Here is a 23,590-nt window from a genome sequence, read left to right on the forward strand (position 1 = left end):
CGGTACGTCGCGCGCTGCAGGCGGATTCCTTCGCACAATCCAAGATGGAGGAGGTGCGAAGAGGCACAGCGAAGGATGACGAGTTCCAGATACGCGACGGACTGCTCATCCGCAAAGGGGCCCTCTACGTGCCGGGAGACAACCTCCGCGCGAAAGTACTGCAGCAGTTACACGACGCGCCCAGCGCCGGGCACTTCGGCAAGGACAAGACGGCGGAATTAGTAGCCAGAGATTTTTGGTGGCCCAAGATGAGGGGAGAAGTCGCAGAGTACGTTACTAGGTGTGACACATGCCAAAGGGCCAAGCCAGTACACAGGCCGCCGGCGGGACTGCTGGAACCGCTACAGACACCGCTCGAACCATGGGAGAGAGTGGCCCTGGACTTTGTCACAGATCTGCCCAGCTCGCGGGGCAAAACGGCGGTACTCGTGGTCGTAGACATGTTCACCAAGATGGCGCACTTCATCCCTTGCGCGAAGGTGGCCACGGCGGAACAGACCGCCAAACTGTTCATAGACCACGTGTTCAAAGTGCACGGCTTACCGCGGTCCATCCTGTCCAACCGGGGTCGCCAGTTCATCTCGAACTTCTGGCAGAAGCTGCTGGGCATCCTGAACGTCAAGATCAACTTAGCGTCGGCACGACACCCGCAGACCAACGGACAAGCGGAGAGGGTCAACGCCATCATGCAGCAGTACCTGAGATGCTACGCAAATCAGCAGCCCTCGACCTGGGTGGACTACCTACCGCTGGCCGAGTTTGCCTACAACAATACGAAGCACGTGTCCACGGGGATGACACCGTTCTTCACCAATAATGGGCGGCATCCCAGAACCTTCCTGGGATTAGAGAGAGTGGGGGAAGGGGAGCCACAGGGAGCAGAGGCCTTGGCAGCGGAGCTACAGGAGGTCCACGAGCAACTCTGAAGGCAGTTAGAGCTAGCAAAACAAGCCTACAAAATGCAGGCAGACAAACACAGGAGAGTTGGGGAAGACATCCAGGTGGGGGACTGGGTCTGGTTAGCAGCCCAGGCAGTGCCGGCCAGATCGTTAGCTAAGAAGAAGCTCGGACACAAGCAGCTAGGGCCTTACCAAGTCGAGGCACAGATCAATCCAGTAGCCTTCCGGTTGACACTCCCGGAGGGCTCCAGAATGCATCCGGTCTTTCATAGATCAGTGCTCACACCCTACAAGGCACCCCACAGGTTTCAGGCGCCAGGGACCGCACCAGGCCCGCTCAGCGAGGCGCCCACGAAGGGGGGGTCACAGAGAGCAGAGCCACTCAACGAGGTCACAGAGATTTTAGACTCGAGATGGGGGGAAGAGGGGGTTGAATATCTCCTCGCCAGGGAAGGTGCCCCGGCCAGCGCCAACAGGTGGGTACCGTACTATGCCGTGGAGGAGCACTAACTCAAAGACGAGTTTCATGCACTCTTCCCACACAGACCCATGCCGGCAGATTATTTCGATGAATATCTTTTCACACCCACACTCTCAGCTAGCACGTTCCAGGGGTTCTCACCAGCTGAGGAAACGGCGCCAGAGACTACCTCCCCAGAGGGATCAATCTCAGGGTTTGGCACAGACCGCTCTTATTGGTGGGAAGATCAACCGGAAGTGGGGTGGAGCAGGGAACTGCCGGGAGGGCCCTTGCACGCAACGTCACCCGAGGCAACAGGGGGAGAGGGGGACATGGACGTGTTGGGGGAGGATCCTGGGTTCGAGCACACCTGCAGAGAAATGGAAGCAGAGGAGATCGACGTCGACGAGCCCGTCACGGACTGGCAGGAGCCAGCCGGCTGGCTGCACACCAGGGGAGATGAACTGTATCCTGCACTCACCCCCACAACACTGGAGCACCCGGAACCCACACCAGAAGAGGGAGAGGGGGGAAGGGGGGGCTTCGAGGGGGGGATGGATGTCAGGGGCTCAGGAGCAGAAGCACAGGGAAGAGGGGAGATGGAGAGCGAAGGGGAAGAATCTGAGGGCAGCGTAGGGGAAGATGACAGTGGCCCGAGAGATTCCATGAGCCTCTCCAGCGAATCGGAAGATTCACAGAAGGGGGCTCCGATGGCCAGGGCAAGGGGGGTCCCGGGAGGGACGCACCAGAAGCTAGGGGCCAGCAGCGACTCCCAAAGCAGCAGCTGGAGATCGGGACCGGTTTCCCCACCAGAGCGTAGCGGGGGGGAAGAGTCCCATGTGTCAGGGCAGGCTTCCCCTCCAGTGGGGAGAGAAGATGAGTCAGGGCTGACCACACCCCTATCGCTGAGTGAGGGAACGGAGGGGAAGTCAGATCCAGCTAGCCCCCCCGAAGGGGGAAGCAGTGACAGGAGCAGTGTAACGGTCAGGAGGAAGGTGGCCGGGTGGGCGCGCACGCCAAGTTCAAATGTACAGGCGCGCGGGACAGCAGGGAGCTTGGATTGGGAGCCAGGTCCTAAAGCACGCCGGAGGCAGGGGGAAGAATCCGGGGACTCTTCAGCATCAGAAGAGTCCAGAAAGGGCAACACCCCAGCGGGCAGACGGACCCAGAGGAGGAAAGAACAACGGAAGAGGTGGAGTAAGGCTAGAGTCTTAAAGTGGTGTCTAGGGGGAGGAGACTCAGACGGAGCTTCGGCGGTCTAGGGTTTAAGACGTAGAGCTGCACGCTACGGCTTTGGAATGGAAACTGAACTTCAATAAAGACTTTTGTATATAACCACGACCTGGCGTTGGTCCTCTGTGAGCTGGGACCTTGGGCAGCTCTGACAAATATGAATAAACCATTAACACAAAGTCATAAGAAACTATTTGCATGTTAAGAAAGGGAAAGTTTAGTAAATAGTGGAAACATTCATGCCCAGTATACCTGAAGGAGCATCTCCACCCCCATCGTTCAGCCCAGACACTGAGGTCCTCCTCCAAGGACCTCTTCTGCTGGTTCCCTCCCTGCAAGAAGTGAGGTTACAGGTAACCAGGCAGAGGACCTTGGTAGTGGTGCCCGCCCTGTGGAATGCTGTCCTATCAGATGCCAAGGAAATAAACAACATCTGAAGGCCGCCCTGTTTAGGGAAGTTTTTAATGTTTGATATTTTATTGTGCTTTTTAATACCCAGCCAGATGGGGGGATATAAATTATAAATTGTTAATTACTACTACTACTACCACGCAGTACCAGCACCTGTCTTTTTTTTGTTAAAAAGTGTGGCACCAAAACAACTTCATGGTGAGTACCAGTACCTGTTTCTTTAGAAAAAGACATTGCCAGCAGTGTTGTTTTTCTAGAAAAAGAGGTGACAGAACCCACCACAAACACCTCCCTCATTCTCTTAGAATGGCAATGGTGTGTTGGGTTGAGTGAGTGTGTATTCTTTCATTTCCAGAAATAGAAAGAAGATTTAAGAAGCAGCGAAGTGCTGGAATGTTTTCTACAGATGGACACATTCTATGGGAATCATTTTCTGAACACGCACAGTTCCTACAGGAAACAGAGAGCTGTTGTTCAGTTCTGTATTATCTCCCTAGCCTGCAAGATGTAGGAAGGAAGTTTTGCAGTTGCTAAGTGTCAGGGAACTGCTATCGGCTCAGGGGTGAGAGGGGAAAAGCCGGGTGGATTACAGAGAGCCCCCAAAGATCGTGGGAAGCAGCACCTACTCACAGATTCTGCCAGTGAATGAGTGAGCCACGGAATAGTGGCGCTCTGCAAGGTGAAGAGTTTTTGGCACCAATAACGAGGCCGTAACCAGGGAGGCATTTCCCTGATTGCTCTCGAGTAACCCCTGATATCCTTACAGTAAGCAAAGCTTGGACTTCAAGCGTAGCAGCTGTAGTAGATGCTTGAAAATAGGAACAGTCATGCATTTTAATGCCTACCAAATAAACTAATTACTTGACTGATCTTTACTGCTTTCATGAGTGTTTTATTGCTTTCTGTGGGAAACTTGATCTCGGATATGTTTTGAAGCAGCTGCACAATGCTGATTACTCGGCTGATTTTAGGGAGCTGGCACACACGAAGCGAAAGTGTGCTTTTATGATCTGAAGATCATAAATTCCTCACATGGCACCCAACCGAGAGGTGCCGAAACTAAGTTCTAGCAAGCTCTGGCTGTAAAAAGCCCTGCCCTCCAGCTGCTGCTGCACTACAGCTTCCATCCTCTCTGTTGGCCATGCTGAGTGTGTGTGGCTAATGGGAGCTGGAGTCAATAGCCTCCCCTAACAATTGATAGGACCTGGGTGTGGTGAAGAGAAGTTCCAGCACTACTGGATGTTAACATCTTGAGCCACCTGGATCTGGTGCTCAGTAATACAGGTGCAGGGGCTTCTATTCTTCTATTCTCATGAGGCCAATGAAGGCCCAGAAAGTCAGCAAGAGTGCTTGGGAGAGATGTTAATCCTCACTGTTCCCTCAGCAATGTTTAATCAGCCAAAGGCCTGGAAGAAGAGGAATGTTTTCGCCTGATGATGATCACAGGGTCTGGGTCAGTTCATATGGGGAAAGGTGGTCCTTGAGGTATTGCAGGCCTAAGGCTTTATAAGTCAAAACCAGCACTTTGAATTGTGCCAAGAAACTAACTGGCAGCCAGTGCAGTCAGGCCAGGATCGCCCAAACTGTCTTGCCCAAAGCACCATGTGGGGCAAGCAGCCCCACATAGAACACATGGTGTAATACAACCTAGAGGTTATCAGAGCAAAGACAACAGAAGCTAGGCTATCCCTGTGGTGGTGCAGATGGGCTGAAGCAGCTTCTTACCAGTGAAGTCTACAGAATGCAAACATAAAACAAAACTCTGGTGAAATGTGTTTTAGGAACATTTTAACTGTTGCCCAGTTTTACTGTGTAAACCAGCTTGAGAACCTTTTATTGAATGGTGGCATATAAATATTCTAAATAAATAAAAGTGAAACAATGTGCAGGGATCAAAACAAAAACACCCACCTCAATGGGCTCATCACTTCCTTTTGCCTGACTTTCGCCCAGCTCTCCGCTTTCATAACTGCTGTTCTTTTCAACCCAAAGTTCAGATTTTTCTACAGTAAGCCTTAGCTGGTCAAGATCAGCTTTAATTTGCTTGTAGTTATCCACATCTTGATTAGATACCAGCAACTGAACCTGTAAATCCCAAAATTTCACAAAAGTTTCACTACTTTTTTTAAAAAAAAGATGTCATCAGAGCTGCATTTTGTACTATAGTAGCAATCAACTCCTTGATTTGACTTTTTATAAGGCCCATTGATTTTTTTTACCCTTCAACAGATCACATTAGCAAGTCAAAGAATATTTTTTATACATAAAAGCAAGAGAAATCATATGGTTCACCCATTGATACACATCATTTATTTCTGCATCAACTGATTACTCAACAATTGACAACTTGCAGCTAAATGTATGAACTGATTCAATGGAGAATCACTCTTTTGGTGAAGATATGAAAGTTCCTTCTCATATCATTTGATGCACAATGGCTCACTTATGCATGCAAATTGCCACTTAATGCTTTAGTTGCCTGGTGATTAACATGTATGACCAAACCAGTTCAAAAATAAAGATACTGAATGTGGACTTCACATCATTGGAACACCAAGGTAATATATCATTTTAACTGATGAAAGAAAATGTGGCAATCACTGAAATTATGAACTCCAAATCTGAACAGTGATAAGAAAAATGACAAACTTGAAACATAATTGGGAAGTTACGGTAATATGAAAACATTTGAAAAGAGACATTTTAGGCATCTAGTAAGAAATGAACAAAATGTAAGTTATTTAAGGGGGAAAACACATTAATGTGTGTTAATTCTTTGGATACGCCCCTGCAAAATTAATCAAATTAGAAAAAATGGTAACCTCCTTTTTCTTTTTAATATGGGGAAAATTGTCATTTTCTCCTAATTCAACTAATTTTGCAAGAATCATAGAATCATAGAGTTGGAAGAGACCACAAGGGCCATCGAGTCCAACCCCCTGCCAAGCAGGAAACACCATCAGAGCACTCCGGACATATGGTTGTCAAGCCTCTGCTTAAAGACCTCCAAAGAAGGAGACTCCACCACACTCCTTGGCAGCAAATTCCACTGTCGAATAGCTCTTACTGTCAGGAAGTTCTTCCTAATGTTTAGGTGGAATCTTCTTTCTTGTAGTTTGGAACCATTGCTCCGTGTCCGCCTCTCTGGAGTAGCAGAAAACAACCTTTCTCCCTCCTCTATGTGACATCCTTTTATATATTTGAACATGGCTATCATATCACCCCTTAACCTCCTCTTCTCCAGGCTAAACATGCCCAGCTCCCTTAGCCATTCTCATAAGGCATCGTTTCCAAGCCTTTGACCATTTTGGTTGCCCTCCTCTGGACACGTTCCAGTTTGTCAGTGTCCTTCTTGAACTGTGGTGCCCAGAACTGGACACAGTACTCCAGGTGAGGTCTGACCAGAGCAGAATACAGTGGCACTATTACTTCCCTTGATCTAGATGCTATACTCCTATTGATGCAGCCCAGAATTGCATTGGCTTTTTTAGCTGCCGCGTCACTCTGTTGGCTCATGTCAAGTTTGTGGTCAACCAAGACTCCTAGATCCTTTTCACATGTACTGCTCTCAAGCCAGGTGTCACCCAGCTTGTATTTGTGCCTCTCATTTTTTTTTGCCCAAGTGCAATACTTTACATTTCTCCCTGTTAAAATTCATCTTGTTTGTTTTGGCCCATTTCTCTAATCTGTCAAGGTCGTTTTGAAGTGTGATCCTGTCCTCTGGGGTATTAGCCACCCCTCCCAGTTTGGTGCCATCTGCAAATTTGATCAGGATGCCCTTGAGTCCATCATCCAAGTCGTTGATAAAGATGTTGAATAAGACCGGGCCCAAGACAGAACCCTGTGGCACCCCACTAACCACTCTTCTCCAGGATGAAGAGGAGCCATTGATGAGCACCCTTTGGTCAGTCAGCCAGTTACAAATCCATGGGTGGTAGCATAGTCAAGTCCGCATTTTACCAGCTTCTTTACAAGAATATCATGGGGCACCTTGTCAAATGCCTTGCTGAAATCAAGGTAGGCTACATCCACTGCGTTCCCTTCAACTACCAGGCTTGTAATTCTGTCAATAAACGAGATCAGGTTAGTCTGACATGACTTATTTTTCAGAAATCCATGCTGACTATTGGTGATCACAGTATTCCTTTCTAGGTGCTCACAGACTGTTTGCTTAATGATCTGCTCCAGAATCTTCCCTGGTATTGATGTCAGACTGACTGGGTGGTAATTATTTGGATCCTCTCTTTTCCCCTTTTTGAAAATAGGAACAACATTTGCCCTCCTCCAGTCTGCCGGGACTTCGCCTGTTCTCCAGGAATTCTCAAAGACGACTGCCAATGGTTCTGAGATCACATCTGCCAGTTCTTTTAATACTCTTGGATGCAGTTCATCTGGCCCTGGAGACTTGAATACATCTAAACTAGCCAAGTATTATTGTACTATCTCCTTAGTTATTCTGGGCTGTGTTTCCTCTGCTGAATCATTTGCTCCAAATTCTTCAGGTCGGGCATAGTTTTCTTTATCGGAGAAGACTGAGGCAAAGAAGGCATTGAGGAGTTCAGCCCTTTCTGTGTCCCCTGTTTGCATTTCACCATCTTCTCCTCTGAGTGACCCCACTGTTTCTTTCTTCTTCCTTTTGCTACGAACATACCCATAAAAGCCTTTTTTGTTGCTTTTAACCTCTCTAGCAAGCCTAAGTTCATTCTGTGCTTTAGCTTTTCTGACTTTGTGTCTACACGTGCTGGCTATTTCTTTGAATTCCTCTTTGGTGGTTTCCCCCCTTTGCCATTTTTTGTACACATCCTTTTTTAATCTTAACTCAGTTAAAAGTTCTTTAGATAGCCACCCCGGCTTCTTTAGGCACCTTCCATGTTTCCGTCTCATTGGTATTGCCTGAAGTTGTGCTTTTACTATCTCCCTCTTAACAAACTCCCAGCCATCATGAACTCCCTTTCCTTTTAGTATTACTGTCCAGGGGATCTCACCCAGCACTTCCCTAAGTTTTATGAAGTCGGCTTTCTTAAAGTCAAAAAACTGAGTCCTAGTATGCTTGGCTGCTCCTTTCCGCTGTATAGTAAACTTCAGAAGAGCATGATCACTCGCGCCTAATGATCCTTCCACTTCTACCCCACTAACCAGGTCATCAACATTGGTTAGGACCACATCTAAAATGGCTGTTCCTCTTGTTGCTTCTCCCACTTTCTGGACAATGAAGTTGTCTGCAAGGCCAGTGAGGAATCTGTTTGACCTTATGCTCTTGGCTGAGTTTGACATCCAGCAAATATCCGGGTAATTGAAGTCCCCCATTACTACTATCTCCCTTCCTTTTGCATGCTTGGCCATCTGTTCCAGGAAGGCATCATCTATGTCCTCCGTTTGGCTTGGGGATCTATAGTAAACTCCCACAGTGAGGTCCCAGTTATTCTTCTCTCCCTTAATTTTGACCCAAATGCTCTCACTTTGGCTTTGAAATCTTGGATCTCTTCACAGGTATACACATCCCTGACATATAACGCCACTCCTCCTCCTTTCTTGTCTGGTCTGTTTCTCTGAAATAGATTGTATCCCTCCATTATTACATTCCAGTCGTGGGACTTATCCCACCAGGTTTCAGTGATGCCTATTATGTCATATTTAGTTTGCTGTACCAAGAGCTCAAGCTCATATTGTTTATTTCCCATGCTTTGCGCATTAGTGTACAGACATTGAAGTCCATTAATCATTCCCCCGTGTCTCTTATTTAAGTATTTAGATAAGATCCAGATCCCTTTTTGAACATCAGGGATTATTTCCTTCATAATGCAATAATATGGGGGGGTTCCTAAAATGACTTACCGGTACAATTTGTTCATTTTCTGACAAGATGTCTAGAACATCTTTCTTTAAAAGGTTTTCATTATGATTTCTCAATTTATCAACATCTGTAAAATTGGTTACAAGGCTGCATGCTTGCAAACATTATTAATGAAGACATTGAATGAAACTGAAGTTGTCAGTTTTCCCTATATTAACTCTATAAACACTGTGACAAGGCTTGTATAAAGCAGTACAAAAAGATAATACCTAACATCAGCAAATATTCCTCTACTGCAGAGGGCTCTTGCTATTTAAGGTTTTGCATGTTTTTCTATATAAACATGCAAACGAACAGAAATCTCAGCTAGCTACACCTTTGCAGGTTGTTGCCCATTTCTTCCCAACAATGCAGATTCAGAATTCTGTTACATAATTTATGGATGACTTCATTAATTAGATTTTAAGAAAAATTCTGCACCAGGGTAAGTTAAATACTATGACACTGGGAAAAGACTGTAACTTAGTGGTAGAGCATCTGACATGCATGCAGAACACCCCAAGTTCAACCCTTACTGTATCCAGGCAGGGCTGGGAATGTTCCCTGTCTGAAATCCAGGAGAACCCCACTGGCTCAGAATAGGCAATACCAAGCCAGCTGAACCAATGGGCTGACTCAGTGAAAGCAGCCTCCTGTATTCCTATCACATCAGATGCCATGTCTTCAATTGGCCTAAATTATGCACTTGTATTGTTGCTCTTATTTTGCAGAATCTATTCTGTAGTTTTTTGCTATGAAAAACCAATTCTCTTTTTTGATAAATTTGGATGGAGAAATAACCTATACAAGGTAATGAAGCCTCTTACTACTGTTTGAAATTGTTATGTGAAATTTCCTCAAGCTTTGTCCCACATTTTAAAGAACAATCTTTGCAAATAGAAAAGCAAGAAAGTTGCTTTAAAAAACAATCTGAGTTTTTTTAGGTAGGTGAACACTGCAGGTCATTCATTATTTTTCTGATGCTTTTCTGCATTTACATAGCATCCTGGCACACACAGCCTTGGGTATCTCTTACTCCTGAATAATCATATCCCATCTTTTGCTGGAGCAAGTTCATTAATTTCCCAATTAGGTCCTTTTCCTGCCACAAAACATGCCAACCACTCAGCTGTCACTTAACAGAGAACTGCAGCTAATAAGCATAGCACCATTTTAATGGAAGGTAGAAGGTCATTATGCAGCAACTGTCAAACACCAAAAAAGAATCTTCTTTCCTATGTGTTACTTGTACAAGCTTGGAAGAGGGAAAAACTTTGCACGCTGTATGCCTCTGGTACAGCCCAGTTAAAACACTGCAGTAAGTGGGTCAGGGAGGGTTCTCTCTCCTGATAAGCAGCATCAGACAAGTCTTCAAGTCTTCCATCAACACAGACACAGGCACTGCATAAATGTTCTGGCTAAATTCTATAGGAGGGAGACTTACTGACATACATCACTAGCAACTGAAAAATATATAAAGAAATAGCTTTAATTGGTTGCTCTACCTGTTTAAAGGCTTGCAAAACTTCTGCTCGTTGGCTGAAGTGTTTAAACAACAGCTGCAGGGCTCCAGAAAGCAAAGGAGGGTAGTCATGCATAATAAGGTGAATGAGGACTCGCAGGAATGTCCTGCCACCTTCATCATCCAGCTGCACTGCATTTTTTTCTTTTCTGCACAAAAAAAAAAAAACAAAAAACCAAGTGAAAACATTCGGCCTGGTAAAAAGGATAAAAACCCAGTGCCTTGTTCACTCCTTTCTCTCAACACAGGGAGTTGACATAAATTGTTGTTGGCATCTGTCTGTCCTGAGAGACAATGGAGTGTGCCTCCAGGGGTGAAATCAAACTGCTGTGTTAGTTAGCAGCACCGAAGTGACCTCTCTTGGGGTGTGTATGGGGGTCATGGGCTACCCAGACAATAAGAGCCTGCTCTCGGCCTTGCTGATGTGGTCCGAAGGAAAACAGAGTGAGATGTTTGGCACTTGCTTGGCTGTAGGAGCTCCCAGAAGGAGGTGAACAAGGCACCATTCAACTGTCTTGGGGGCTTCACTTTGGATTTGTGTAGGGCTATGCCATGAGGATGATGTCAGGAGGATGTCAGCAGCTCCCAGCTGGTTGCCAGGAAAGTATAAAACCAAGAAAAAGTTTATTACCATGCTTTTTTATTTCAATATTACAGAGAGAGGCTATAGAACCCAGCCTCTTGGATAATGGTGTTGTGCTGAGTTAATCTCCACCCCCCCATCTCTCCCATCTCCTCATTTGTCACTTCTAAGGGGGCTGCTACATGCCTTATGTCTTTGAGCTCTTTGCTCTCCTACTTTTAAGGCTTGCCAGGTTCTGGGAGTGGGGAGAGGGGTCTGGAATGCTTTCTAAAGACCGTGTCAGTCATTTGCCGTTCTGGTCCTGCCTCTTCCTCTCCCATTGTTTCCCAACTGTTCCCCTCATCTGCCTCTGAGCTGTGACCTCCCTCAAACTACGGTTATACATCTAAACTGTCATCCTCTTCCTCCTCCCTGGAGGGGTCAGGATGGGGAGACGGTCTCCACCATTCCTCCTCTGCCCAGTCCCTGACAGCAGCAGAGGGTTAGGATCAGTTTTCCTTCTTCTTGATGTGCTACCTTCCTAAGCTGACAATTCCCATCCAGCCCTCTGAACTACAGCATGTGCAGAAACTGCCTTCTTGACCATTGGACTCACTATTGGTCTCATCCACTCAGTCCGCCAAAGCCTGTCTTTACATGCAGGGGAAGTCCCTAACTCACCAAGGGTTTGAGACCCCTTAGCTACCCAAAGAACTGTGCAACTGAATCTATGAGCCTGGTACACCAGCCTCCCAAGGCCACATAGCAAGTCATTTTGGGAATGAAGGGGAATTTCCAAAGCAGGATCAGGAAGAGCCCATGTATTCATAAGCTTAATGTAATGAATACACCATCTCCAAGCGAAGGTTTGCAGCCAGCTGCAGAAAGTAGCCAGGAACAGAGAGGCTTGGATTTTACTCAAGCAGAGAAGAGCCGACAGCTGCAGGCTTCGCCTCTTCCTGACCTTGAACCGCAGGCTGATAAGGCAGTAGCTGAGAGCTGGCTGGAACACAGCCAAAGCTCACAGGAAGCACAAACAGGAGCGAAAAGCAAGACAGACAGCCTTTCGTCACAGGAAGGGGAGGCAGATGACGCAAGGAGCCCGAGACATAGACGAATAGGATGGCTGATAGACAGGAAACAAAACAAGAGACATAAGGGTCACAGGTTCAATATCTTCTGTCGATGCCAGAAGAACTCTTCAGAAGGGTCAACTTAAGTAATGCTGCCAGATGCTTGGCTAGAGCAGTCCAGAGCTAATTGACTCCTAGCAGATTGACCTTTCTCAACAATTCTTTGCATTGGTCGGCAGACGAAAAAGCTGATAATGGAAAGACAACAATAACTCCCAGCTGTCCTGGGGGGGGGGGGACAGAAGGAGGCCAGAACCTGCGGATCCTTATCAGGTATTGTGGCAACATAATCTGGAATTGAAGGCACAGATCAATAGCTCGGAAGGAGTGGTGGGGGAGCAGGGCAGACAGTTGACATGAGATGTGGAAGACAGATGTCCAAGAGCCTAGTGCCACCCCGCCCCCTGTGATTTTCGGGAAAGCCTTCAGAGTACGTGGCCTTCAAAACAGCCTTCCTTTATTTCCTGAGCCTTCAAGGGGCAGAATTTCAAGACGATAGTGAAAAGGTGGCATTCCTCATTAGCCTCTTAGAGGGAAGGGCTCGACATTGTGACCCCCTGTCAGGCCTGGTCGTTGTCCTCTTCAGTTCACCACACAAACGCTTCTTGTTCTTTTATAACTTTTTATTGATTATTAACAAAACAATCTTATAAACGGTTCTTAACTATTCTTCCTCAGAGTCACTTCTTTCAGATACCTTCTGAGCTCTGCTTCTCCGTGACCAGCCACTCTCAAAATGTCGAACGCGCCCTTCCCTTCGTTTTCCCGCTCTTTTTCCTTCCCTCCTGGCTAGAGCTGGCCTGTATCTCCCCTCCTCCGAATCTGAGCTAGAACTTAACCCTTCCCTTTCCTGGGAACAGCCGGTCCCTCCCTGTTGTTCCTCCTGTTCTCTTCTATTAGATTTGCTGCTCTCCTTCCCTCCTTGGAGAAAGCTTTCTCCCTCTGATAAACTGGAAACTTCTAACTCTTCCCTGACACCCCCCTCATGTTAAGCAATGATGTGGTACTTGCCAACTTGGATGCCTTCGTGAAAACGATGGACAGCATATTTTTAGATCTGATGTGGGAGGCGGCACTCGCCCAGAAGTTCATGAGCCTCAAGCAGGGAAACAGGACAGTCGCGGAGTATTGGTCGGAGTTTCATATGTACGTCCCGCAACTGGGATGGGAGGGGAAATCTCTGGTTGCGTTATATAAGGCAGGGCTGAATGAGCAGATTTTGGGTAAACTGGCTTGGATGCCCCCATAGCCTACACTGCAAGCAGTTGGGCAGGCTTCATTACAGCTGGGCCTGAGACTGCAGGAGCGCACCAGGATACGCCGAGGTCAGGCAAGGCCTTTAACCCCCAGTACCTATGTGCCAGTGGAGAATGTGAGCTGCTGGTCCCAAGAGGAGCAAGAAGGGAAGGGAAGGACCCTATGCAACTGGGTGCCACCATGAGGGTACTTTCCTGGAATTTCACCAACTGAAAGGGAAAAACGTTGGAAGGAGCGGCTGTGTTTTATTTGCGGCTCAGCAACACACATGGTGCAACAGTGTGCAGACAGGAAGCTCTAGGGATTCCTGTCAGGGGCGAGCGTGGACCCAAAGCCTGAGCACATCTAAGACCCCTGGGAGCGCCCCTGTGCTCTTCGTGAAGAAACACGACACCTCAGAGTTGAAGCTCTGCAATAATTACAGACTCCTGAAGTCTGTAATCACTGAAGTCTGACAGTGCCCAACTACTATCCCCTGCCACGCACTGGGGATCTGCTGGAGAGGCTGAGATCAGCAAAGATCTTCACAAAGCTCGACTTAAGGGCAGCTTACAACCTGATATGGGTGAGAGTGGGAGATGAGTGGAAGGCCACCTTTTGTACAAGATACAGCAGTTTCGAGTACCTAGTCATGCCGTTTGGATTACAATCCAGAACTGCGATGTTCCAGGTGTTCATCAATCATGTGTTGGGGGGTCTGGTGGACTCTATAGTGTTATCTAAATCTCTTGATTTACTCAGACACCCTGGAAGAATGCGTAAAACACATGGAAGAAGTGCTGCAGCGGCTCAGAGAAAATCGGTTGTATGCCAAGTTAGAAAAGGGTCAGTTCGACGTGACCAAGGTGGAGTTCTTGAGCTATCACATCACCCCTGAGGAAGTACACATGGATCCCGCCAAGGTGAAGGCAGTGGTGACGTGGCAGGAACCCAGAACCAAGAAAGACTTGCAACGATTCCTGGTGTCAGGGGTTCAGGAGCAGAGGCACAGGGAAGAGAGGAGATGGAGAGCGAAGGGGAAGAATCCGAGGGGAGCGTAGGAGAAGAGGACAGTGGACTGAGGGATTCCATGAGCCTCTCCAGCGAATAGGAAGATTCACAGAAGGGGGCGCCAGTGGCCAGGGGTAGGGGGTTCCCAAGGGGAACGTCCCAGGAGCAAGGGGGCAGCAGGGACTCCCAGAGCAGTAGTTGGAAATCAGGACCAGCTTCCCCACCAGAGCAGAGTGGGGGGGAAGAGTCCCAAGGATCAGGGCCAGTGCATTCCCCAACAGGGAGAGAAGATAAGGCAGGGCTGACCACACCTCCATCGGAGAGTCAGCCAACGGAGGGGAGGTCAGATCCGGCCAGTGTACCGGAAGAGGGAAGCAGTGACAGAAGTAGTGTAATGGTCAGGAGGAAGGTCACTGGGTTGGCGCGAGAGGCAAGTTCAAATGTACAGGAGCGCGGGACAGCAGAGAATGAGGATTGGGAACCGGGTCCTAAAGCCTGCCGGAGGGAGGGGGAGGAGCTAAGCGACTCGGCGTCGGAAGAGTCCAGAAAGGGCAATGCCCCAGCGGGCAGGAGGACCCAGAGGAGGAGAGAGCAGCGTAAAAGGTGGAGCCGGGCTAGGATCGTAAACTGGTGTCATAGGGGAGGAGACTCAGACGGTACTACGCCGGTCTAGGCTTTAAGACGTAGAGCTGCGCGCTGCGGCTTTGAAATGGAAACTAAACCTCAATAAAGACTTTTGTACATAACGACAGCCTGGCGTTGGTCCTCTGTGAGCTGGGACCTAGAGGCAGCTCTGACACCTGGGATTCGCGAACTACTACTGTAAGTTTATATCCAGATACTTGAGACTAATGTCTCCCCTCATGGATTGTTTAAGGGGTAAGAGACTGTTCTGATAGACAAAAGAGGCCCAAAGGGCCTTTGAGAGACACAAGGCCATGTTTGACTCAGAAGAGTACTTATCACATCCCGACAAAACAAGAGACGTAGGGGTCACAGGTTCAAACTGTCGATGCTGGAAGAACTCTTCAGAAGGGTCAACTTAAGTAATGATGCCAGATGCTTGGCTAGAGCAGTCCGGAGCTAACTGCTTGTTTTTGCAACAAATCCTCCTTTTTAATTACAGTGGTGCCCCGCAAGACGAATGCCTTGCAAGACGGAAAACTCTCTAGACAAAAGAGTTTTCCGTTTTGGAAGTGCTTCGCAAAACTAATTTCCTATGGGCTTGCTTCGCAAGATGAAAATGTCTTGCAAGTTCCTGCGGGTTTTTTTTCCTCCCCCCCCCTTTTTCTAAGCCGCTAAGCCGCTTATCTGCTTATCCGCTAAGCCGATAAGCCGCTAAAAGTCGCTAATAGCGCTAATCCGCTAATCCGTCAATGGGCTTGCTTCGCAAGACGAAAAAACCGCTAGATGAAGAGACTCGCGGAACAGATTCTTTTCGTCTTGCGAGGCACCACTGTACATACATTTACTGTGTTCTCAAACTAGACTCCTAACACTTAATATGGTTCTGAATATACTACTGGTGGAAGAAGACAGAAGGAACGAGAGCACACAGTAGGCTCATGCTAGGGTTGCCATTTTCAAAAAGTGAAAATCTGGACACAAAAGTTGTTTTGTGGAGCGGTGAGCTTTTTTTAGCAAAATCTCAGGGGGGAAATGACATTTTTGAGATATTTTAAGGAAATTTGCCAAAAAATAAACACTTCTAACAGGAGCCCTAGCTCAGGTTCAGCTGCACAATAAAGCTAATTGTACTTACCACAAGTGGGTAGCAACCTAGGAGCTGTGACCAAGGTTTGTTCTTGGGTTTACAGCTCATGATTTGCCTGGTGCAAGACAAACCATGAGTCACAGCTCAGCCAAACCATAGCTTAGCAGGAGGACTAGAGGAAGAGCAATATGGCTACAATCTCCTTTCTAGGAACATGTCTGGCTTAGCATTATGTACGAACCAGTTCAGTGTAACAAGAGATATTGTGTGTGTATACACACACACACACACACACACGTCACACAACAAAACTAGTTATAAACAATACAAAATAGTAAGACCAACAGCATAAAATCAGTTTAAAACCACCATAAACTAGCAAGCGTAAAGAACTTGATGCAAAATTGTAAAAGCACTATAAATTGAAAAACTCTACTCAGTTATGTGTCTGAAAAGCTATGGCTTGATCACTAGATAGCTCTGACAATGAGGTTTATCTTATTATTTATAGGTTGCTTTTCAGAGTATCCTCTTCTAAGCCATCTCACAATATATCAAAAACATTACAGCCATAACAAACAAAACACATAAACCAAACACATAAAATATATAAGTAGCCTGACCAGATTCCATGATGAGAGGTGTTGCATTTCTGGAATACTGAAGCTCACACATTGTTCACTGGGCTCATTTCAACAGCTATTTATTTATTTAGTCAACTTAGAATATCTCAAAGCAGTATAATATAACCAGCAAATAAAAAACATTTTTAAAAAATCAAATATTCAGTCTATGTCTACTAGATAGAAGCTACTGTGATTCAAGGCTGAATCATTAAAATGTTTATAAAGCATTCTACAATTAAAAGTTCTACCACTGAAGTAGCAGTACATCAGCAAACAGGAGAAAGGGAAAAGAGTAAACAGGAAGTGTTTGTTAGTATTACAAAGCAGGAGGATGATGGGGGGGAGGCGAAGTTGGCCAAGTATAAAAATGGAAGGAATTGAGCCATTTTAGAGCTTACCTGCCAGCAAACATAGTTTCTGCTTCAGCAGCAATTTCATCTATATTAGGAACAACTCCTATGAAATGAGATTTTGGTAAAGTTAGCAATACAAAAATTACTACACCCCCTTACTTATTTTGTCCTAGGAATGAACAACCAACAGTGACTGGTATGACACAAAAAAAGAAATCAAAGGACACTATTAACACATTGTCCAAGGATGACAGCAGCTCACTCACTAGCCTTTTAACCACAGCATCTCACCTATGCTTGGTCACATAACCCACAAATAAGAAGCAATAAATAAAAATAGGGCAACTAAACTTCAAGTTACTGAACAAAACAGAACACCTACGTACGATCCATTTCTTGGAATGCATGTTCAAACAATACTCAACCTCTGGACACAGGGAGCAGGCACTTTCTCCTCCACCAAAAATCATACCTAGAACGTAACAACTAAACTGGAAAATAAAGTCCCTGATCCTGTGATCTGACTTTGCATTACAGAGCCAGAGAGATTTCACCATCAAATAAATGCAGTACCTATTACATTCTCTGTACAATTGGAGAACGTGAGTCAAAGAGCAGGCATGCGAGTCCCCAAACTGATTTGCAGTTTTCCCACATGTGCAAGCGAGGCAGCAGTCTGGAGGACAGCCACAAGAGACTGGGTCTTTTCAGTCATAGCTTAAGGTTACCAGACGTCCCTGTTTCACGGGGACAGTCCTCGGATTTACAAATCAGTCCCGTGACAAAATCCTGTCATTCCTTCTGAAGTTAAAAAGTGTCCCTGGATTCATTGAAAAAAATCTGGTAACCTTATCATAGCTTCCCATCTATGGAATACTTTCCCCAGGGAGGCTTGCCTGGAGCCAACATTGACATTTGTGTGTGTGTCAGTCAAAGATGATTCTCTCCTGCCAGGCATTTGACCATCAATTTTCCACAGGGCTATTGGTTTGGAGGCAAAGTCTAAGGCAAATGTGTGTGGAGGAATTTGTGTTACAATCTGACCACCGTCTCATCTATATTAAATTGATTTTCAACGTTGCACTGTTAGCTGGATTTATTTTTTTTATAAGTCATTCAAGACTTTTGTCGGAAACAACTCATAAATTGACTAAGGTCTGAAGCACTGTCAGAATTGTCCAGCCATTATCTCCAAAGTTTCCCCACATTAGAGTTTCTGAACATTTTGCCTAAACTAGTAGGTGAATGCCCACTCATCTTTTATTTCAACACTTATTCAAAGGAATCATCATTATGTTGAATTATTCCACTTTAATAACAATACCTGATGTGAGAGTTGGTGTGTCAGGGGGAGATGTCACTGAACTATCAACATTTTCACTGCTCTCTCCAAATTCCTTCTTGTAAATTGACAGCATGTACGATATTCTGTAGTCAAGCCGAACGCTAAGAATAAACTACAAAGCAAGAGATTGACACAACACATTTCTGAACCTCTGTGCAAGTTTTCTGAAGCACCTGAAGATGATTTGCTTGTGAAACCAAGGTTATTATTGTTGCCTTAAAAGGTATGTAATAAAATGCAATATTTCAAAAGATCACACGTTTTTTGAAAACTACTGTTAGCAGATCTGTTAATAGAAACTGTCTTCTATAGTGCAAATAAATCAGGCACATGTGTTGAATAGGGGAGCAATTTGATTTTGCTTGCATTTTAATGAGAAACGATACGAATCCAAAGCAGACCTTTTAACATAACAGTAATCCAAGTTTATGCACCAACTACTGGTGCTGAAGAAACTGAAATTGACCAATTCTATGAAGACTTACAACACCTTATAGAAGTGACACCAAAGAAGGATGTTCTTCTCATTATAGGGGATTGGAATGCTAAAGTAGGGAATCAAGAGATAAAAGGAACAACTGGCAAGTTTGGCCTTGGAGAGCAAAACAAAGCAGGACAAAGGCTAATAGAGTTCTGTCAAGAGAACAAGCTGGTCATCACAAACACGCTTTTCCAACAACACAAGAGACGACTCTACACGTGGACATCACCAGATGGGCAGCATTGAAATCAGATTGATTATATTCTCTGCAGCCAAAGATGAAGAAGCTCTATACAGTCAGCAAAAACAACTCCTGGAGAAGACTGTGGCTCAGATCATCAGCTTCTTATAGCAAAATTCAAGCTTAAACTGAAGAAAGTAGGAAAAACCACTGGGCCGGTAAGATACAATCTAAATCAAATCCCTTATGAATAATACACAGTGGAAGTGACGAACAGGTTTAATGATTTAGATTTGCTGGACAGAGTACCTGAAGAACAATGGATGGAGGCTCGTAACATTATACAGGAGGCAGCAACGAAAACCATCCCAATGAAAAGGAAATGCAAGAAAGCAAAGTGGCTGTCCAATGAGGCCTTACAAATAGCGGAGGAGAGAAGGCAAGCAAAATGCGAGGGAGATAGAGAAAGATACAGGAAATTGAATGCAGATTTCCAAAAAATAGCAAGGAGAGACAAGAAGGCCTTCTTAAACGAGCAATGCAAAGAAATAGAGGAAAACAACAGAATGGGAAGAACTAGAGATCTGTTCAAGAAAATTGGAGATATGAAAGGAACATTTCATTCAAAGATTACCATAATAAAGGACAAAAGTGGTAAGGACCTAACAGATGCAGAAGACATCAAGAAGAGGTGGCAAGAATACACAGAGGAATTATACCAGAAAGATATGGATGTCTCGCACACGCCAGGTAGTGTGGTTGCTGACCTTGAGCCAGACATCCTGGAGAGTGAAGTCAAATGGGCCTTAGAAAGCACTGCTAATAACAAGGCCAGTGGAAGTGATGGTATTCCAGCTGAACAATTAAAAATTTTAAAAGATGGTGTTGTTAAGGTGCTACACTCAATATGCCAGCAAGTTTGGAAAACTCAGCAGTGGCCAGAGGATTGGAGAAGATCAGTCTACATCCTAATCCCCAAAAAGGGCAGTGCTAAAGAATGCTCCACCTACCGCACGATTGCACTCATTTCACACGCTAGCAAGGTTATGCTTAAAATTCTACAAGGAAGGCTCAAGCAGTATGTGGACCGAGAACTCCCAGAAGTGCAAGCTGGATCTAGAAGAGGCAGAGGAACCAGAGACCAAATTGCAAACATGCGCTGGATTATGGAGAAAGCTAGAGAGTTCCAGAAAGACATCTACTTCTGCTTCATTAACTATGCAAAAGCCTTTGATTGTGTCGACCACAGCAAACTATGGCAAGTTCTTAAAGAAATGGGAGTGCCTGATCACTTCATCTGTCTCCTAAGAAATCTCTATGTGGGACAAGAAGCTACAGTTAGAACTGGATATGGAACAACTGATTGGTTCAAAATTGGGAAAGGAGTATGACAAGGCTGTATTTTGTCTCCCTGCTTATTTAACTTATATGCAGAATTCATCATGCGAAAGGCTGGGCTGGATGAATCCCAAGACGGAATTAAGATTGCTGGAAGAAATATCAACAATCTCAGATATGCAGATGACACAACCCTGATGGCAGAAAGTGAGGAGGAATTAAATAACCTTTTAATGAGGGTGAAAGAGGAGAGCGCAAAATATGGTGTGAAGCTCAACATCAAAAAAACGAAGATCATGGCCACTGGGCCCATCATCTCCTGGCAAATAGAAGGGGAAGAAATGGAGGCAGTGAGAGATTTTACTTTCTTGGGCTCCATGATCACTACAGATGGTGACAGCAGCCACAAAATTAAGAGAAGCTTGCTTCTTGGGAGGAAAGCAATGTCAAACCAGCATCTTAAAAAGTAGAGACATCACCTTGCCAACAAATGTCCGTATAGTAAAAGCTATGGTTTTCCCAGTAGTGATGTATAGAAGTGAGAGCTGGACCATAAAGAAGGCTGATCGCCGAAGAATTGATGCTTTTGAATTATGGTGCTGGAGGAGACTCTTGAGAGTCCCTTGGACTGCAAGAAGATCAAACCTATCCATTCTTAACGAAATCAGCCCTGAGTGCTCACTGGAAGGACAGATAGTGAAGCTGAGGCTCCAATACTTTGGCCACCTCATGAGAAGAGAAGACTCCCTGGAGAAGACCCTGATGTTGGGAAAGATGGAGGGCACAAGGAGAAGGGGACGACAGAGGACGAGATGGTTGGATAGTGTCTTCGAAGCTACCAGCATGAGTTTGACCAAACTGCGGGAGGCAGTGGAAGACAGAAGTGCCTGGTGTGCTCTGGTCCATGGGGTCACGAAGAGTTGGACACGACTAAACGGCTAAACAACAACAAACCTAATTCACACTTCTCGCACCAGAATGTGCACTGAGACACAGCTATCTTTCAAAAGTCGCACTTCTCAAAATTTTGTTGCAGTTCTTCAACCAGTGTGTACAAAAATGCATATTTTAGGGAAATGTGTACAATAAAATGAACTCCTTTGGGAAAATAACAAAAATATAGTGTATAGGGATAAATTGATTGCAAAATGTGCATATTGGTTAAAATTTCGTACAAAAATGTGTATATTAGAACTGCACATTAAACTTTTCATGAGGATTTTAAATAAACAAAGAAATCGCAAATTGATGTAGAAATGTACAAATGTGGAAAACAGAATTTAAAATTGGAAAACTGAGAAACTGAGAGAAATTGAAGTTGCCAGAGTAGCCATAACTCTAGTGGAAACTAACTAGCTGGTGAGATGGCCTTGTGCTGGAGTCAAAATCCCACACCACAATTCAAAAACTGGAGTCACCATAACCACAAGCCTTCATGCTCATGCCTTGATGTTACAGTACATAATATATATAGTTGGTGCTTTGTTTCATTTTAAAAATTTAAAGTAAAGGTCTTTACCTGTAAAATCTCAATGATTTTTAATTTGGTGTCCATGACAGTGACATCTTCACTCTCTACAATGTTGGCTTGCTTGCTTGGGTGGACACTTGGGGCTACATCAGGTACAGAAAGAGGAAAAATAGAACCTCTGCTGAGGACCATTTGAGTCATCATCTCTCCCACGCCATGAATGGTTCTCATAACATTGTTTCCTGTGTATATGAAATATAAAAACAGAAAGTTGTCACTCTGATGGGCAATTGCCTCTCTGACTGAAAAAGAAGATATTAAATTTAAATATATATGTATTAATAAAATAGCCCAATGCTCCAAGCACATCTACATTATCAAATGTTCTTGCAGAGTCTACAAGTTGAGTTAACTGAAGATCTCTTTAGCTTCTTAACCAGACTGTTCCAGTCCCTAGTTCTTCTAGAATATGATGGGTTTATGTATCAATTCAAAAGATAAGGGGTAAGAATTTGTTGCTGCTACTGTAGGGTCTCAGAAATATGTTCTTATTCTCTCTCTTTCTCTCTATGTGGGTGTGGGTGTGCGCGTGGGTGTTTGTATTCATAACTAATGCCATCTTCGCTTCTGTACAATTGTGCTTGCTAAATTAATGCTGTCTTTGTTCTGTTTCCTGCTGAAGAATCTGTCAGGAGTTTCATTCTAAGAAATGTGTCAGCAGTTTATAGCCAATCAAGGGGTAATCTGTCTTTTCTTTAGAAGCTGTTTCAGCTCTGGCTGTGGAATGTAACAAAAGGAGGTGCCTGTGTTAAGGAGTTACTTTTCCTGTGTCTAGTGCTCAAGGGCTATTAACCAGCCTGGTCTTTATTTACAGCCAAGAGGCCACTGAGGAGGGAGGAGGGTGGAGAAAAGTTTTTAAAACTCTAGACTTCCTTGTGCCGGCATTTTCCAGTTCCTTTGTTGGGCATGCTTGCGCTACCTTTGCTCAGCTGATTAAAGGTGTTAATTGGAATATCCCTGTCTCTGCCAATAATTGATTCTCTGTGACAAAGACGGTTCAGGGTTTGAAAGCAGACCCATCATATGGTGCCAGAACGTGGAGCTAAGAAGGCATTAATTTCGCCTGTCATATTGCCCTGTTTATGAGCTGTGCCTTTTGACCGACTCTGGTGAGAAACTGGGGAACGGTTTTTGAAGTATTGGCACACCTCGGGCACCTCCAAAGGAGACTCCATAACACACACACACACGCGCGCGCACACACACACACACACACTGGCAGACCTTGAGAAGTCACGGACAAATGCCAAGGAGATCCATTCTGGTTAGGATCTGTGATCGTGCTCTATAAAACAGCTTGTTAAGGTGAATATTAATAGGGGTGTCATGTGAATGGTGAAAGAGTGTGAATCTGTGAATGTCTGAAGAGCTGTAACTGTTCTGGAGGAAATTAGGATCTGTAAAACAGCTGGCTTTAAATCGGCAGGGGAAGGAAGGCCGTTCCTGACGTGTGTGTCAAGCTAATAGGGCTGACCCATGAAACCTGCTTTGCCAGTCTGAGGTAGGAAGGTATAATATGGGTTTGCATGATTGTAACATTGAATCTGTCAAATTAATTTTTTTTGCAATGTGCCCCACCCCCACTCTCTGCCCATCCATGTGTTCCATTTAGCCAGTAGTCCCCAGAATTCAGACTGTTGAGGAAGAGAAGTCCCCTCCTCCTTCCTGCCCCCCATGACCTGCCCAAACCCAGGGTTTTGCCCTAACCTATTTTCTGAACC

General features: G+C 45.3%; 1 protein-coding gene across 8 annotated transcripts in view; it reads right to left on the reverse strand.

Moving 5' to 3' along the window:
• ITPR2 (inositol 1,4,5-trisphosphate receptor type 2) overlaps positions 1 to 23,590 on the reverse strand; it is a 292,662-nt gene that overhangs the window by 176,084 nt on the left and 92,988 nt on the right. For all 8 annotated transcript variants that reach the window (XM_079993294.1, XM_079993291.1, XM_079993290.1 and 5 more), the window contains 5 exons: positions 21,858 to 22,051; positions 18,318 to 18,450; positions 17,039 to 17,096; positions 10,342 to 10,507; positions 4,915 to 5,088 (listed from right to left, as the gene is read on the reverse strand). In XM_079993294.1, the coding sequence (XP_079849420.1) occupies positions 4,915 to 5,088; positions 10,342 to 10,507; positions 17,039 to 17,096; positions 18,318 to 18,450; positions 21,858 to 22,051 (725 nt within the window). The remainder of the gene's footprint in view (positions 1 to 4,914; positions 5,089 to 10,341; positions 10,508 to 17,038; positions 17,097 to 18,317; positions 18,451 to 21,857; positions 22,052 to 23,590) is intronic.

The sequence above is a fragment of the Podarcis cretensis genome, assembly GCF_951804945.1.
Source record: "Podarcis cretensis genome assembly, chromosome: 10".
NCBI lineage: Eukaryota > Metazoa > Chordata > Lepidosauria > Squamata > Lacertidae > Podarcis > Podarcis cretensis.